At 38.0% G+C, this 17,473-nt stretch overlaps 1 protein-coding gene across 1 annotated transcript in view; it reads left to right on the forward strand.

Annotated features, from left to right (window-relative positions):
- Positions 1–1,174: 1,174 nt before the first annotated feature.
- Positions 1,175–17,473, forward strand: part of CDC42BPB (CDC42 binding protein kinase beta) — a 51,725-nt gene continuing 35,426 nt past the window's right edge. The window contains exons 1-5 of the mRNA XM_029087523.1: positions 1,175–1,247; positions 4,729–4,820; positions 10,648–10,796; positions 14,584–14,677; positions 15,989–16,189. Of these exons, the coding sequence (XP_028943356.1) occupies positions 1,175–1,247; positions 4,729–4,820; positions 10,648–10,796; positions 14,584–14,677; positions 15,989–16,189 (609 nt within the window). The remainder of the gene's footprint in view (positions 1,248–4,728; positions 4,821–10,647; positions 10,797–14,583; positions 14,678–15,988; positions 16,190–17,473) is intronic.

Here is a 17,473-nt window from a genome sequence, read left to right on the forward strand (position 1 = left end):
CAGGTTATTATATTACTCTCTTCCCTCCTCAGGACTTCTGACTTTGTATAGTGTTGCTCTGCTCAATGCATTATTCTAACCTGGTTTTACAGCTAGCATCATCTTAGAGTTGCAGCAGCTCCTGAATCCCTTCTATTTAAGCAACAAAAGAGGCGAGCTGATGTGATTCCTGTTACTTTTTCCACTGCTATTTAGAGCTCTGTTAAAAGCAATAAAAGCTGGTCAGTTTTCTGCTTCTGAAACAGAGACACGCTGAGAAGCAGCAGCAATATTCAAGCAGTCCATGTATAGTCCTGCGAAAATGTTGCTGTCTTAGTCATGATGCCTGCTTTTCTTTGCCAGCTGGAAGAATTTTGTGGAAATGATGGCTTTACTACAAGAAGAATTAGTTTTGGTCTTAGAGAATACAAGTCTTGGTCAAAATAAAGTATTTGCATTCCTAAGCCTTGAAGTTTTTGTATTCTGTTTTTTTTTTTTTTTCCACTGTACAGCTATGTGTAAAACTGCTGTTCATAATAGACCAGTCTGAGCAAGTCTAATACACAGGATGCATAGTAAAATGCTTCAGGCAAAATGATGAATAAGTAAATGAATACTGTTTTTGCTTCATTTTAAATATCTATATACAGTACACAAAAGCATGTTAATTTGCAAATATCTTTCAAGTTTCTGAAACCTGAAATGTTAAAACAAATCAGTCAAACGCCGTGTATTTCTGTTGAGAGCAGCCTTCCTTGTTTTCACAGGCTGACCCTCTTAAATGTTGCCTCATTGGCTGAAGGCATGGTGTGCAAGCATCGCTTGTTCTTGACATACAATACAGCTTTACTGCACATCTTTATATGAAAAGCTTCATATTCCTCCTCTATCATCCCCTGTGTACTTCATCATGAGCACTTGACCACACGTGGTGTGCTGTGCATCAAGTACATAGTGGTCATGTAGGAAAAATATAGGAGCCAAGACTCAAACTGTAATTTATCAGTATGTGAGCTGATTGCTGATGTCTCCTTAGTAACTTTTTATTAATGTTTTGTTAATATTAAGCTGTTTAAATATTGTATTTCTCAGACCATGCTTTTGTGTGAATATTAAGGTGTTTAAATATTGTATTTCCCTGACCGTGCTTTTGTTAAATAAATATATCTTACTATTTCAGGTTGCAGTTGTTAAAATGAAGTGTACAGAGCGCATTTATGCAATGAAAATTCTAAATAAATGGGAAATGCTTAAAAGGGCAGAGGTAAGTAATATGGTTCTCTAACGTGGAGAATTTTTAAAATGGCATTGAGAAAATTACATGGAAGTTCTTTCAGATTAGGAAGAATTATTTAATGAGCGTAAGCGCGTAATTCTTTTTTTCTTTTTTTTTCTTAAGCTGTTTTAATGCAATCAAGTCTGACAGTCCCTTCCAGGCATCTGTTGTTCTCAGCATTACTGTGTATTCGTTTACCAGACAGTCTGCCCTAGTTCTTACCCTGAATTTATTGGCCATATTTTTGTTTACAATAAAGGCAAGTTAAAGACTACATGAAAGCTGAGATTGGTGCTGCTGTGACATTCACAGCAGTATACGAAAACATTATGAAAAGGTCTTTTGCATTCAGGAAGCATACATTAAGGAGCTTTGCATCCTACAGTTTGTAACAGGATTTATATAACTGGTGAAACTATAACTAAATACTTTGGAATCACAGATTCAGATTGTAGAATAAAATGCATAAAAAAGGTAAATCTGTTTTAAAAGGGTATTTTTGTTGAAAGGAGATGTACGTTGTCACAACAAATTATGCAAATATGAATGGGTACTTCACAGATTAGGAAAGGACCTGCTGAGAATATGCCATGGGGAGTAGCATATTCCTAGAATACCTACACTTTGCACAGTAGAGGAAAACCTTATGGCAAATGTAATGTTACATAAATCAGCAATAGATTTTAGGGGAAAACACACATAGTCCGTCAATACTTGCAGGAGTTCTGTTAAGGGGCAAAGGTTAGCTGCTTGCTGAGGACTGAGCCTGCTGACCCTTCCCTGTCCCATTCTTCTGTCCCCTTCCTGACACCTCCTCCCCCCACCCTACCTTTCCTAGTCCCTCCCTTCCCTTCCTTTCAGTGAGTCAGTGCCAGCTCTTTTCCTGTGAATAAATCTCCTCCCTCTTGTTAAGCTTCTCTTCACCGCTGCTTTGCCTGATTTAGTCACACGCCATCCATCCGTCCATGTTCTTCTTTACATGCTGTGGCAGCTGCTGCCACTTGGCTGCTCTTTGAGCTCTCAGGAGAGTTCACTGTGCTGCATCAGCAGTTCTGCATTAAGCCTTCCCCTGTTTGGGGGAAATTTGGTGCCTTTTTTGCACAGGTTTCAGTTGGGTTAATTCATTGATCAGTATAGAATTGTTTCAAGCCCAAATGCTACTAGGGGACTCCCAAACTCTAATGGAAATATAGCTATGCTGGCATACTTAAGTCATTTTTAAAGTGACTTAAGTAAATGGCTTACATAAAGAGCTGAAGCTTCTACACGTGGAGATGTCCTGAGAAGACAGCTGTTTACAAATTGTCTTCAAATTATCAGACTTAACTCCTCTTACCCTCTCGGGCAGGCAAGAGGTGGAAGAGGGTTATCCACCGAGAGAGGTATAATGAGCAATATTTTTCCCAATACCCACTTAGGACAATTAACAGTCCAGTTAATTCTCTTTATGCTGGTTTTCACCATCTACTAAGCACAATAAAGGACCTGTCTTCTTTGCTGTGCCCCTCTCCTGTTCAGTTTGCTTGCTTGATTTGGCTTTTCTGGATAAGCAAGACTTTATAACCTGCGTGCCAAGTTCATAAAAAAAAATGTGGTAAAACTTGTTATTTTTAAAAATGAAGCCTGGAAGAATACTGTAGCCTCCTGAGTGGTCAGTTCCACTGAAAAGCAGACCTTAAGTGTTTTATTATCCATTATACGACCACTTTGTGAGTGGTCTAAGAAGTTCATTGTTATACTGCTGTATGTCTGTTTTGTGATTGTATTTTATGCATTTTATGACTTATTAAACGTAGCAAGAAGTTATCTAAACACTGCGTATTTGTGTACTAGCTGCAAGAAAAAAAAGTGTGGTCGGAAGCCACTAAAACCCAGGGAAGATTACTGAATATCAACTGACATCCGTAAATGGGTTGCAAGCAAAAAGAGGCATGCCATTTATGTTGATAAAGTGGATCATTTGTATTCATTGTTCTGACAGCAAAATACATAGTCGTTAGTGTATTACTGTTGACAGTTCCAAATAAGCCCTGCCTGGCTGATCAGGTAGCCTGTCCTGCTTTTCCAAGGCACGTCTCAAGGCTTTTTAAGCTAGTGTAAGCAGAAAAGGATAGTTTTATATTTTGAATTCATGATGCAAAGTGTTCAGTGGCATTACTGGTTTCCAAGTGTTCATAACATTCCCTCGCTACTTGAGGTTGCACAGTGAACTGGATCAAGGAACTGATGTCTTCGAAAATAAACAAACTAGTTTTCTGTGCTGGCAGCCTCCTCACGTCGCACTGCCAGAACTGAGGAGTGCTGCGCTCTGGTGCTGCGGGCAGGGGATAGGATTACTTGGAGCTGCAGTGGCTGCCAAACCTTTTGTAGGGTGATACTTTGGCCTTGCATTCATAAACCGTTAAACCGCTCTCAGTTAACATTTAATTACAATTTACATCTCTTTGCACCAATAATTACTAACTTTACAATGTGGCCACAGTCTGGTCTTCTTCAGTAGAAATGTGATTTGACTTTTACTTCCTTAGGGGGACAAAATGGTTGAGATATCTTTATAAGATGCAATCAGTATATGGTAAGGCTTGGGCTTCCCAGAAATGTTCCTTCCATAGTACATTTTGAAGACATTTAGACAAGCAGCAGTGACAAAAAAAAAAAAAAAAATCCAGAACCCAAACACTTGTACTGTAGCAACCAAATAGTCTAATAATTGCTCTCTGCATGGAGAGTAGTGAAAGAGTCCCAAGGTCTGCATCTTGATAGTTCTGATCCAATAAAAATAAAAACATTAATATATTTTTATTAAGGAGGACTTGCTTGAAGTTTATGAAAGTTAGTTTTATGTAAAGATGCTGAGAAAACCTGTTATATAGAGTTTACTTCTCTGAAGTGTTGCAGTGGGCTAGTTGAAGTAGATGAAAGAGTATTGAAAATGAAAACATATTATACTGGAGAAAGATAAGACAGTAATAGTAAAGTGTGCCTATTTCCTATAGTGTATTGGCAATGTCTGGAACTGGAACTGTAATGTAAGAGAAGTATACATGAAACTCTATTTTCACAAAGGTCTTTTTCAGAAAAACCAGACTTACTTTCCTAGAGCCATTATCTTTCTGCTACAGATTGCAGTGACAAGTTACCATTTTTCTTGCTTTTAGAAGTACATTATGGAACAAAGATTCAGTGTTGACTCAAATTCGTTTGTGGGCTTTTTGGTTTTTTTGGGGGGAGGTGTTGTGTGTTGGTTGGGTTTTTTTTTCCTCAGGTCACAGTCAGGATTAGAGTGACTGAATGCCTGATTACAAGCCTGCAGGTATTTCCTGGTTTGTCATTTGTGCAGACTGAATTCCAAAGAATAGAGACCTCTGTTCAGTAATTTTCAATAATCCCATAAAACATCCATATATATTCATCCTGTGAAAACTACTTGTTGATGCTGACAATGGCTTTTTCCCTTCTCTTCCTTTAGACAGCTTGCTTCCGAGAGGAGAGAAATGTCTTGGTGAATGGAGACTGTCAGTGGATTACTACGTTGCACTATGCCTTTCAAGATGAAAACTATTTGGTATGTTTGATTCATCAGCAAATAAAAGCTTTGGGTTATGAAAGAACTTTATTTTTGGTACATTTAAGGATATTAGTGCAATAAATCAGTCCACCTCATGCCTTGCAGCAGTGTTTCAACATTCTTTTTTCCTCCTTGAAGAAATACTTCAAAGGGCTGACTGTAACTCCAGGAGAGCGAAAAAGTCGTCTAGTACTATAGTATATAGAGGTTTAGTTAAGCACCTTAAATTAACTAATCTACCCTTGCATAAAATATATCGTGCTTAAGTTTCATGTTTGGTTAACATTGCAATTAAATAATCTGAGAGATGTTAACTCTGTGAAAGTAAGAAATATTTAATTTTAAACTTTCAGACTGACTTTTGAAGCAATATTTTGTCTATAAATGGCAAAAGTAATTTAAAATGGTTAAACTGATATTTTAAAAGCCTCAGGAAAAAAATAGCCTATTTCTTAAAAGTATTTAAATAAAATGTTTTTAAATCAGCAGATTGGTCATCTCAGTAGTTTGAGAGACTTTAACCATCACATTTTTTAAGGATGGGTTTCTAGAACTGTAACATCTAAGCTATGTTTATCTTAGTCACAAAAGTCAGGAGAGTGCTGGTCAGGAGCAAAATCAGTAAAGCCCCAACTTACTGCAGTGTGCTGAACCATACAGCTTCCATGTGGCTACTTGAGGCTGGGTTTGCAAACCTGCTATTTCTGTAACAACTGACATAATTGTAATGTTAAAATTTTCACCTACTTAACACATTTTAGATAGTACCACAACCTGGCCTTGAACACTTCCAGGGAGGGGGCATTCACAACTTCTTTTGACAACCTGGGCCAGTGTCTGACCACCCTCACAGGAAAGAATTTCTTCCTAATATCTCATCTAAATCTCCCCTCTTCCAGTTTAAAGCCATTACCCCTTGTTCTATCACTACCTGCCCTTATAAAAAGTCCTTCCCATAGAGCTTCCTGTATGTCCCCTTCAGGTACTGGGAGACCGCTAGAAGGTCTCCCCTAAGCCTTCCCTTCTCCAGGCTGAACAGCCCCAACTCTTTCAGCCTCTCCTCATAGGAGAGGTGCTCCAGCCCTTGGATCATCCTCGTGGCCTCCTCATTGCAGTAAGTCCACATCTTTCATATGCTGGGGGTCCCAGAACTGGACGCAGAACTCCAGATGGGGACTCATGAGAGTGGAGGAGACGGGCAGAATCTCCTTCCTTGACCTGCGGACCACGCTTCTCTTGATGCAGCCCAGCATACAGTTGGCCTTCTGGGCTGCAAGTGCACATGGCCGGCTCACGTTCAACTTCTCGTCCACCAGTACCCCCAAGTTCTTCTCCTCAGGGCTGCTCACGATCCATTCTGTCCCCAGCCTGTATTTATGTTTGGGATTGCCCCGACCCAGGTGCAGGACCTTGCATTTGGCCTTGTTGAACTTCATGAGGTTAGCACTGGCCCCCCTCTCAAACCTGTCAAGGTCCCTCTGGATGGCATCCCATCCCTCCAGCGTGTCAACTGCACCACACAGCTTGGTGTTGTCAGCAAACTTGCTGAGGGTGCACTCAATCCCACTGTCCTTCTCACTGACAAAAATATTAAGCAGCACCAGTCCCAAGTGAGTTGAGACACTAAGCATATGAAAGAGAATATACTGGTGCTGAAACAAAACGTCATGTTAAAAGTATTTTCGGAATAACAAGCACATTGTAAATGAATAAGGGGGTTGGGTCTTAGACCCTTTTTTACCAACTGTTTCCATTGAGTGCTTTGTGATAGATCCAGATTTTCAACCTCTCAAAGTTTAGTTACTTCTGGCACTGCCTCATGAAGGTAGCTCATAATTTCAAATTCCCTCAGCACCAAACAGCCTTCAGACTTGCATAAAAATAACCTAAGACATCCTACAATGTAGTACTTCAAGTAGCTTCTAAGAATGGAGAAACCTAAGAAAAAATTGTTAGCTGTGAAAGATAGCAAGCAGTAGTAATGACAGTATAAAGAGGGATCTAGTGTTGCTAATACAATTTTATTATACAAATCTGTTCCAAGCAGGCTATAGCAATATAATACATTTCTTTTCCCCAAGTTACCGAAGACATTTAGATGTTGAAGTTTCACTTGACAGTAGAATTTAGACATCTAGCATCTAATTTAAGATCCATTTTCTAAGAAAGCAACAACTCTGCCTGGCAGCCAAAGTCAGCAGATTCCCAGCTTGCCCGAGGTCTGGTTCTACATGTGCTGAGATGCTGCTTTCCAATTTGGTCTGTTACTCAGTATCCACCTCATGTAAATGTCTGGTGCTCACAGATGGGGTGTATCTGCATCGCCATCATTCTATTGTAAATGGTGTGTGAAGAAAAGGTGAAAGGAAGTTACTTTCATCCAAAAACCTGAACAGAAGGTTCTCTTCCATACCATCTTAGTGGTTCACTTTTCCAGGGGCTAAAAAGATCTCTGTTCAGTTCTCTGCTCAGCTTGAAGATGTTTGTAGCCACATTTTTCCACATCCCGGCAGAGTGCTGCTGTGTTACAGAATCTAAGCAAGTTGGGTTTACCTTTTAGCTGAGCTGTTCATTCTTTATCCTTGTAGAATGGAATCTAAAGCTGAGAACAAAACGAGAACAGACAACAGAGCTTGGTTCTCTGACCTGGAGTGAACATTGGTCCTCTGAAAGAGAAAGCTCTAGGTTTGGTTCTGGTGTCTGCTTCTAGGGATGTTGGTGCATTATAGCTAATGATTCTTAAGTGCAAACCCACATAAGGTAACCCTGAAGCAGAGAGAGAACCTTGGTGTCTTCCCACACCTGGGGCTTTGCCATCCTCCTCTGGCTACATGATAATTCTCTCTCAGAGTGAGACAAAGAGAAGATGAGAGATGTTAAAGTAGAAAAGTAGTAGCTGCCCTTGGAGAGTCTAGAAGTAATTGGTGTTTTATTCCCTCTATTTAATATTAGTAGGGCATGTGTTGATGCAGAACTTGCATGTAAGCAAGTAAGAAACACAGAATTCCACAAAATATATATGTTCTGGAGTTTATTTTCTGGTTCTGCTTCTGTAGTTTTAGAATGTTTTAGAGGTAAATACACCATGTAGTAGTGTTTTCTAAGCAGCCAACTCTTAAATGACATTACATGGAAATGCTAGCATGGCTTTTTTTCTGGTTCCTAGAAAGCTTTTTGTAGAGACAGTTTGAATCAAAATGGGTTAAGTAAGCCTTTGGTTATTTTGCTGAAGCAGATACAGTGCAAATAAAACATAGTCCATGAATATTGGAAACATGGATGGGAACTAAAGTTCTTAATCTCTTCCAGGTTAAAATCTGTTAGTTTTCTTGTGCTTTACCAGAAAAATTTTCTTTCCCAGTCTCATTCATGAAGAAGGTCATATGTGTGTTTGTGTCCTGTCAGCCTCTTAAAGGCTCCTGAGTATTCATGAGGGTATTTTGATGTCTTTTTTGCCTTTGATTTCCAACTACTCTCCCTGTTTGATGTAGTCATTTCCCTGGAAGAATGTGATACCTCTAGATTTCAGTGTCTCGATACCCTTTTATTTTAACCCCATGTGAAGGGAGAAGTGCTTCCTGGCAAGAAAATAGTTGTGAATTGGAAGGTGAATAAAACTTGACTTTCTTACAGAAGAGGTCTTCCATCTTTCTCTGATCCAAGTGCCTCATTTCATGGGTCAGCTGAATTCTTGCTGAGTTAGGAATGCTGCGGGACCTGAGGGAAGTGCATTACCTTGTCTCTTTGACAGACAGGCTGTTTCAGCTCCCACAGAAGCCTCTCTAAGCTTTCTTATATTTGAATTAGAGAGAAAATACTTTAATGCAATATCCCTTCTAAAAGATTGCTGGTTCCTATCTGTAGCCTTTTGTTTTCAAATATAATCGTTGTATGTGTACAGTGTTCCAACACATGTTTAAAATTCCTCGATGGGTTGTGCAATACAGACTGATTGATTGCAACATAAAAGATGAAATTTGCCTATCAGATTAAGCTATAATTTGAATAATATGGAGAAAAATATCAAAACCTGTGCCTTTTGGGGTCACTTTTTTAAGCCCAAAGATAGTGAGGAAATTGTTAGTATTGCACTTTATGTTCCCTTGGGTTCTTGTTTAATTTTCTTCCCTTGTGGAAAATGAATCTGTGTCAGGAACAGTGGATTGCAGGATTCTTTACCGTAAGGAAAAAAAATAAGATTACTGCTTTGGAAAGTTATTTCTAAAACCATGTATCAAAGCACCTTGTGAAGCATGGAAAAAAATGGCTTAAGACTGGTAGTACCAGATAAAGTCATTATACTTGAAGCGATGGTCTGAATTTAGGTGGATATTACTAGGAAATAACTAAGATGTAATCCCTGTTTGGTGGTATGAGAAACAAATAGCAAGTCTGAGTCCTTTTTTTCACATAACCCTATATGTGTTGATTCTTTCTGTGGACAGCATTATGGCTGATTGGCCTAGGAGACTGTTTGTTTTTACATTGACATGTATTCAGAAGAACATGTTTGATTTTTAAGTGTCTGATTGCTGTAGTACCTCTGACTTCACAGTCTTTCTGGCTTGTCCTGGGCATCCCTAATATATAGTGTCATCAAGCTGCTGCCGGCTATGTTATGCATCCATGATGTGGCATGTGCCAAGATAAGCGTTTGAAGATGTTGATGTGATAAGTCCCACTTTTGGAACCACTAGCAGTATTGAAATGATACCAAAACTAAAAGTAGTCACGAAATTTTAGACTGAGCTGTATCAAGTATTGTTTTTAACTATAGTTTTTTCTTCCTGCATCCTCTGGAAATTGTCAGTCTAAGGGTTGATAACCTACATTAGTTTTGGTGATACTAGATCATTTTCTTTGTGTGATGCTGTAGTTAAGACAGGAATAAACACACGACAATTTACTCGTTTGTTGCTGCCATACCTCGGTTGTGGGTTTTTTTATGGTAAGAAATGAATGCTGATGTGTCACCCTTACTGTGATTATTAAAGGAATATGCTATGTTTTTACACTAAATAAGCAAATAAAAGTAACGCAAATTATTACCAATTTTGACAACTTTCCCTAAGTAGTTGTTCTGGTTTTTAGCTGGAACAGAGCTGGGTTTCATTTTAGTAGCTAGAATAGTGCTGTGTTTTGCTTTCAGCCTGGGATTTATTATGAGGGAAACACTGATAACACACCAGCGTTTGCATTTTTGTCGCTGGAAGTGAAAGACTTCATGTTCTGTTAGTCTACAAGTGCAAGATCTAAGGGGGTGAGGAATATTTAAATTAATAAGCTAAATTGGCGTTTAGATGTGCCAATGGGATATTCCATATCATATCACGTCATGTCCACTATATTAGTGAGGGTCTCTTCCTCTTTTAGCTCTCTGGCTTTCACTCGGGCTCTGGCTCTCCCAGGATTGCGGTTTTGGTTCGGGACTGTCGCTCCTCTGGGATTGTTATCTGGGAACGGGCCAGGCTTGGTTGGTGGGTGGTGAGAAATTGCACCGTGTATCACTCATTGGTATATTTTATTACTGTTATTATCGTAATTACTATTTTAATATTAGTATTAAGTTTTATTTTTATTATTAAATTATTCTTACCTCAACCTACAAGTCTCCTTATCCTTGCCTTGTCCTTATCCTCTCCCCAGTTCCCTTGGGGTGTGAGGGAGTGGGTGAATGGCTGTGTTGGCTGCTGGCCAAGTGCTAACCCAGTGAAACCACCACATTAGTGAAAAGGGTTTTTCTAGCAGATAACTGATGAACTTTATTTTTTTTTTCTTACCACCTGTCTATTGGTACTTAACTGTTTTATTTCTCTTTTCTCAGTATCTAGTGATGGACTACTATGTTGGTGGTGATTTACTGACACTTCTCAGTAAGTTTGAAGACAAACTTCCTGAAGATATGGCTAGGTTCTACATTGGTGAAATGGTGCTTGCTATACATTCCATACATGAACTTCATTATGTGCACAGGTAAGATACTGTCTCACTTGGGAAAAAATACATATACAGTTATACAACATTAATCCTAAAGATATTGCTGCATACACAAATGAGCACAGTAGCTACAGGCAAACTGCTGTGGGTACTTGCTTACTATATACTGTATAATAGATGTATAAGCTATTACATTTTAAATATCAAGTTTTGATGGATTGGTGCTAGAAGCAGTGACATTTATCTGACTAACCTTTTACTAAAGCTTTTATTTTTAATCAGACTTCTTGGCTTATTCTCAACTCACTTCATGAATATTTATCTGCCTTTGTCCAAGCCAACGTAGAATTTTGAAGCAGTTTGAATTCTCTGCAAATGTTTAGACATTCTGCAAACTTTATGCACAGAAACCCCATGATGACATCAGTGCATCTGTTTACCTGAGGTCACCTTCAAATGTTTTTTGTAATGAGTGGGCATGTGCCTAATGGTTTCTGCACACAGGATGTATATTCCAGATAAGTGCCTACCATCATCTTAACTTAGGTTGTGTTCTCTAGTAGTTAAGAATATATAATATTCCTTATTCTCTATCAGAGGAAACTGGTGAGGAAGGCAAAGTGTACTTTGCTTCTTTTTTGGCTTCCTCTTGACAGAACTCTTTTAGAAGAGCTGTGAGTAGTGCAAGGGAGGCACTTGATAAGTATTTTGTTTCATCATTGCAAGAATCTTGATCAAGTGAGAATTTCTATCCTTTGTTTGCTTTTCATATTTAACAGCTGTATATGATATGTCAGTTAGAAGGCAAAATCATACGAATTTTGGAAACCTTTCCAGTTGCCTCTTTATATGCTGACTTTATCGCTCGATTTCAGTAAATAGAGAAGTTAGAAAATACAGAGTGTGAGAGTAGTGAGGTTTCTCAGTTAACTAAAAACTGCTTATGGCCGTACCCGTTGGTTCACAATAGGTCACTGAAGTCCCGGCTCAGGAGAAGTGAATTTCATATTAGCATTGTAGCTGTACCTCTTTATGCCTTTATTTCGTAGTCTGTGAAATAAGGACAGTTTTACTGTCTCTTTTATGAAATTTATGGGTGAAAAACAATAAGTAAGTGAGGTGATTTTTATTTCTTTACAATTAATGTTTAAAAGACACAGGGAATTCTCAAACTATAATGCTTTGAACTCTTCTGTTTGGACTTTGATCACTGTTTCAAAAATTTAAGAAAGATACATAAACTCTGCAATGCTTCTGTGAGTAAATGTGGGCAATATGTGGGGATTTAAAAATGTTATGGACTCAGAGAAGAAGTTCACCAGAGGCACCATTGCCCCCATTTCCAAGGAAGGTGACCCAGCTAACTGACCAGCTACATCTTTGCATGGAGCTGAATGAACGTCTGCTGTGACAATAGGAATGAATGGCTCTGAGGCCAAAACATAGGCTTTGAATAGGAGATGTATGAATGCCCAAGAAATTACTGCTTGGCAACTGGAATGGATTAGGAGGAAGCATGATTGCTCTGGAGAGGATTTCAAGGACCCTTTAAAGGCTTATATGACCTGTTAGCTGTAGATAGGAAACAGTGGAGCTCAGAGATGAGGCATTAAGCCTTTCTGAACAGGAACAGTGTTCCCTTAGGCAAGCAAGATCTGCATGCAAAGCAGAAAAGCAGAGATGTGTTGGATGAGACTTGCTCATGCTTGAAAAGGCACTGTGAGCAATTTACTTTAAAAAAACAACCAAACAAAAAACCAAAAAAAGGATGTATAGTGTATATAAGCTTTAATATAAGCACCTACTGAGCTTGAATTGTGATAATGGGACTGTAAGGGAATGTTGACAGTATCTGGAACTGAAATGTATGGAATAAGTTTAACAATAGAAAATTACTAATGAGTTCATTGGGAAAGTATAGTGAGATGGTCTAATTTTCTGGGTTAGCACATTTTTCTGTATTATAACAAGTTAGTATGCATTTAATTTATGTTGATGGTCATAGATTAGCATTTACTATTTTATCTTAATACTGCTAATGAGCAATAGTATTAGTGAAGTTTCAGTAATTAATTTCAAAGCATTAGCCCTTGGTTAAAAAGTGTTAATTGAAGTTTGTGTTGGAAAAAATTATCAAATTGGCAGGATTTTTACACGTGTGAGGACACTTTGTTAAACTTATAATCGTTTTTTCTCGTATGTACCCTCAAGTGTGAAACTATGGAATTCAGCACCTTAAAAATCAGACACTGTCAACTTCCACATTGTGCAGCAAGGTGTATTAAAGCATTTCCTTGTTCCTAGTAATTCTAGTCTCTTCCTCAGAAATCAAGCTGAAGCTATTGTACAATTTTTAAGTCTTTGAGACCATGAAGTGGCGTTTGGAACTTTGCATTTGAAAAGAAATAGAGTAATTTAAACAAGACTGCTGGGTTTAATGTAAAGCACATGTAGTTTTATTTATTACTAATAAATAGTATTATTTAAATAAATATGATTTCTTTAAAAACCCCCACAAATCAACACATTTATAGATCTGGTTATCTTTTTTGGCTCGCTCAGATAAATAATAGTATTTCAGAATGGCATGATGATAGGCTAGCATGTTGGGAGCTGATCCTGGGTAGTGTTGGCTAAAGAAAGGGAAGGAGACTGGTATATGTTACCTTGGAAGACATGGATGTTCTCCTTTTTAGACTGCAGAATTGGTACATAACTGAGTCGCTTCTGTTTTCTGTGCTTGCTCTTCTCTCTTCCTTTCTTGCCACCTTCCCAACATACTGACTAGGTCCTCTTAAAATAATTTGGGGTATTTTGAGGCTATCAATTAAAAAAACCCCAAACCCACAGCATAGTATGTAGCAGGACTGTCTTATTAAGTTGTCTGAATAATTAATCTTTTACTTATACTTTATGTGAATTTGAATAAGAAGTGGTGAAATAAATTGTGGTTGATTGGTAGACTGAATTCAATCAACATGCTCTTCAGTAAATCCTTTTTGACTGCCTTTCTGATACCAAAAAGAAAATAATGAGTTAGACTGAAATGGAAATCTTAGTTTCATGTCGTTTAGTAGCCTTAGCATGCTGTATACCGTTTTATACCCTGATATATATATATATATATATATGTAAGAATACAAAAGACACTTTGATATTGGAGACTTTCTAATGTTGTTATTGTATCCTGTTGAATTGATTTGCCCTGATCCCAGCGCTGGGGGAATTCATAGAGTGGCTGCTGCAAGTACGCAGGATGCAAAGGTCTTCAGGTATCCGTACAAGCAAATGTGCTGTGCAGTAGTGCATGGGAAGTCTTGAATAGCAAATGAAAAATACTGGCCAACAGAAACGCTGGACAAAATACAAAGAAACAGTAAAAAAGTCTTCCTAGATAAGAAGTTAGAAGTTAGTTATAAATCTTGGAAAAAATAATGAGATTAAAAGATTGCCTTTTCTCTTTCCTCTTTCTTGCCTCTAAGAAATATATTGTGATGTGTATAATCTTGAAATTGTGTTTATGAAGTAAACTGCCTAGCTGTTAGAGTCAATAATGACTCACTGCAATTGTTCTCGTTGATTATTTGACCATTCAGAGTTCAGCTTTGATGAACTTGAAAATCTGATGTAGTCTACGGCTTCAATATTGCAGACAAAGTTTTAAGTTGGGCCAGAGGGGAGGTTTGTAACTAGTGCAATAAAAAGAGTTTGCATCAGTGGGTATCCAACATAAAATTCTCTGTGATTCTGATGCAAGATTAATCTTTACAAGAACAGCTAATACTGTGTATTTAAATCTTTTAAATTCTTTCTGTTATAACAGGGACATAAAGCCTGATAACGTCCTTTTGGACATGAATGGCCACATACGACTGGCAGACTTTGGATCCTGTCTGAAAATGAGTGAAGATGGCACAGTATGTATGAAGCAAAATTTAACTAGGTCACTGGTAGTGAGATCTTTTAAGTGAGTTGCTGATCTTAAAGCTGTTGTACATTTTCCGCATGCATCGGGGAGGTGATAGATTATAAGCTTATTCACATGCTAAAAATTGAGGGAAATGTATAACTCAACATATTTATAAAAACAGTTTTGACATCTTCATCTCCTTGTTTTACAGGCTGCTGCCTATTAAAGTTATGCTTTGCTATGTTTTTTTTTCTGTCTTCCACCTTTTCTCTTACTGGCCATTCCAGTTCTCATGAGATTTTTTATGAACTGTCCAAAGATCCTGCATCAAAAAAGGATCGAAGTTTGATATTATTGATGTGCTGGAATCATAGGTGATCAGGAACCTAGAAGCCATGACAGATTTGAAGTATAACTCATTCAAAATGAGGACACAATTAATAAGCAGTTTATTTTACATGCCTTTTACAAATCAAACAACAACATTATGGTAGTTGGCCATCTTGTGCACCAGATTGGATACACCTCTAAAAGCTAAATCACTCATGAGGTTTTTTGTTTGTTTTGCCCGTGTAGGCTGCTTCCAGAGGTGCCAGTCCTGCTAAGATATGGCATGCAACTTTGTTCACTGATTTTTGGCACAGACTCAAGTCTTTGTGACATTCTGTAATCATAAAATGCCTGTCAAAGATTACCATATTAAAATGCAGAATGAATTGGAAGGAGCCATTATAACTCTGTGAATCCTGAGAACATATTCCTAGAGATCAGAGCTGCGCTGCGACTGCCCTGATGGTTAGGGCTTCCCTACTGCTTGGCCACAGGACAATTCCCCACCTCACCCCTGTTTTGCATCCAGTTGCACTGCTATGCAATAAGCCTCAAAACAATTTCTGACATAATAAAAATAGGAGTTTCCTTGCCCTTGCTGTCTTCAAATGAAACTGTAAAATTTGGGCATAAGACTTGGACCCCGTGCTTATTCATTTCTCATTTCAATGCAGCTAGTTGCAGTTTTAAAGTATAAACAGATACAAAGGCAAAACATTTTTTCCACTTGTCCTTCTGCTTTCTCACAACAGGTATGACTATTTTGGGCTTCCCCTGTGTTCAGAATAAAATGTATCAACTGATTTATGTAGAAGTAGACTGGAACTTAATCTTTGCAGTCTTTGTTACTTTCTCAATATTTTCTTTATTTTGTTGCTCCAAAATGATGTCCTGGGGTCTCTGTTTGTCACAAATACTAGTGTGTGAGTGAGAAAGTTGCTGAGAGAACCTGAAAACTTACAAAAATTATGTTTGCTTTATTTTTAAGGTACAGTCATCAGTAGCAGTGGGTACACCTGACTACATCTCCCCTGAGATACTGCAAGCAATGGAAGATGGCATGGGAAAATATGGGCCTGAATGTGACTGGTGGTCACTGGGTGTCTGCATGTATGAAATGCTGTATGGTGAAACACCCTTTTATGCAGAGTCATTGGTGGAAACCTACGGGAAGATTATGAATCATGAAGTAAGAGATATGTTAAATCTCTGTGTATTCACTGGGATTATAATGTTTACAGATAAACTGCTATCACTTAAGAATATTGGAGTAATGTTAGTTCTTTGCTTTTTCATGATGGTTTAGAAGCATATTGTGTTGGTGTGTTGTGTGTGTTCAGGTTTAGGAATGTTTGCTTCTTTGTCAAATTGAAATTTTTCCCTAAGTGCTGATGTTGTTCTTGTTAGAAAATCTAAGAAGTCATCACAAAATCAAAATTAAAGCCAACTCTCATGTTAAGCCCATTTAAAGTTTCCTGTGGGCTGTGCAGGAGAAATGAAGTAACTCATTATTTACACAGCTGTGCACATTTTCTGTCACACTGGTAACAGTACAAAAAGGGAACAGGCAAGTCAACCAGTGTAGACATCAGTTGCATGAAGAACATGAGGTCAAGGGGAGTTGCTCAGAGGGAAGTGGTAGAAGAACGTGAACCTGAGCTGCATGAAGAACATGAAGTTAGGGGTTTTGTCCAGGGCCAGAGTGGTAGAGAAGAGTTGCAGCTTCTGGGTGCATTTTGAACATTGGAGAATAAGAATAAACCAGTTCATGGTGTCCTTTCCAGAGCTGTATTAGGAGGATGTGTTTATGCGCGTACTCATCCTAGGTAGCCTGAAGCTGTTGCATAGGGTGTATTGTTGCGTTTTCTTCTCCCCAGGATGGGTGTAGTTTACAATGCTTTGCTCTCACAGTGAAGCTGTGATGGATAAGACATGAAATCCTTGCCAGAGCTGACACCCTTGCTGTGATGAATATTAATCTCTCTTGATTTCATTTCCTCAATGAACTAAATGGTTGCAAGTGTAACCATTGTAAATTCTGGCTACCTGACTCTTAAACTACTTGGGAGGAAATTTGAAGCTGTTGTCCTGCAGACTTAAGATTTTAATCTCATTTGGACACACAATCAATATGATTGTTTTTCAATGTCAGTTTTAAAGTTTAATTTCAGTTATGCTGATTTGGTCCCTAGTGATCTAATTTTAAACTTGAAAAATTGTGTTCCAAATATAGAGATATATATTTATGCCATTGTCCTTTATTGAAAAAAACAAACCAAAAAGCCCTTCTTTACTATACAGTGGTACTAGTTTGAAAAAGTTTTCAAAATTTTTGTCTAGAGTAATTTCAGATGTTAATTGTAAGTACAATTTTTAGATCTGCTGTTTGTTTATGATAATTAAATCTTTTCTAAATGCGGATTATATTTTGGTAAGAAAAACAGGTATTTAACCTATAAATTAGAAAAATGCA

This window comes from Antrostomus carolinensis, unplaced genomic scaffold, assembly GCF_000700745.2.
Source record: "Antrostomus carolinensis isolate BGI_N321 unplaced genomic scaffold, ASM70074v2 scaffold4541, whole genome shotgun sequence".
NCBI lineage: Eukaryota > Metazoa > Chordata > Aves > Caprimulgiformes > Caprimulgidae > Antrostomus > Antrostomus carolinensis.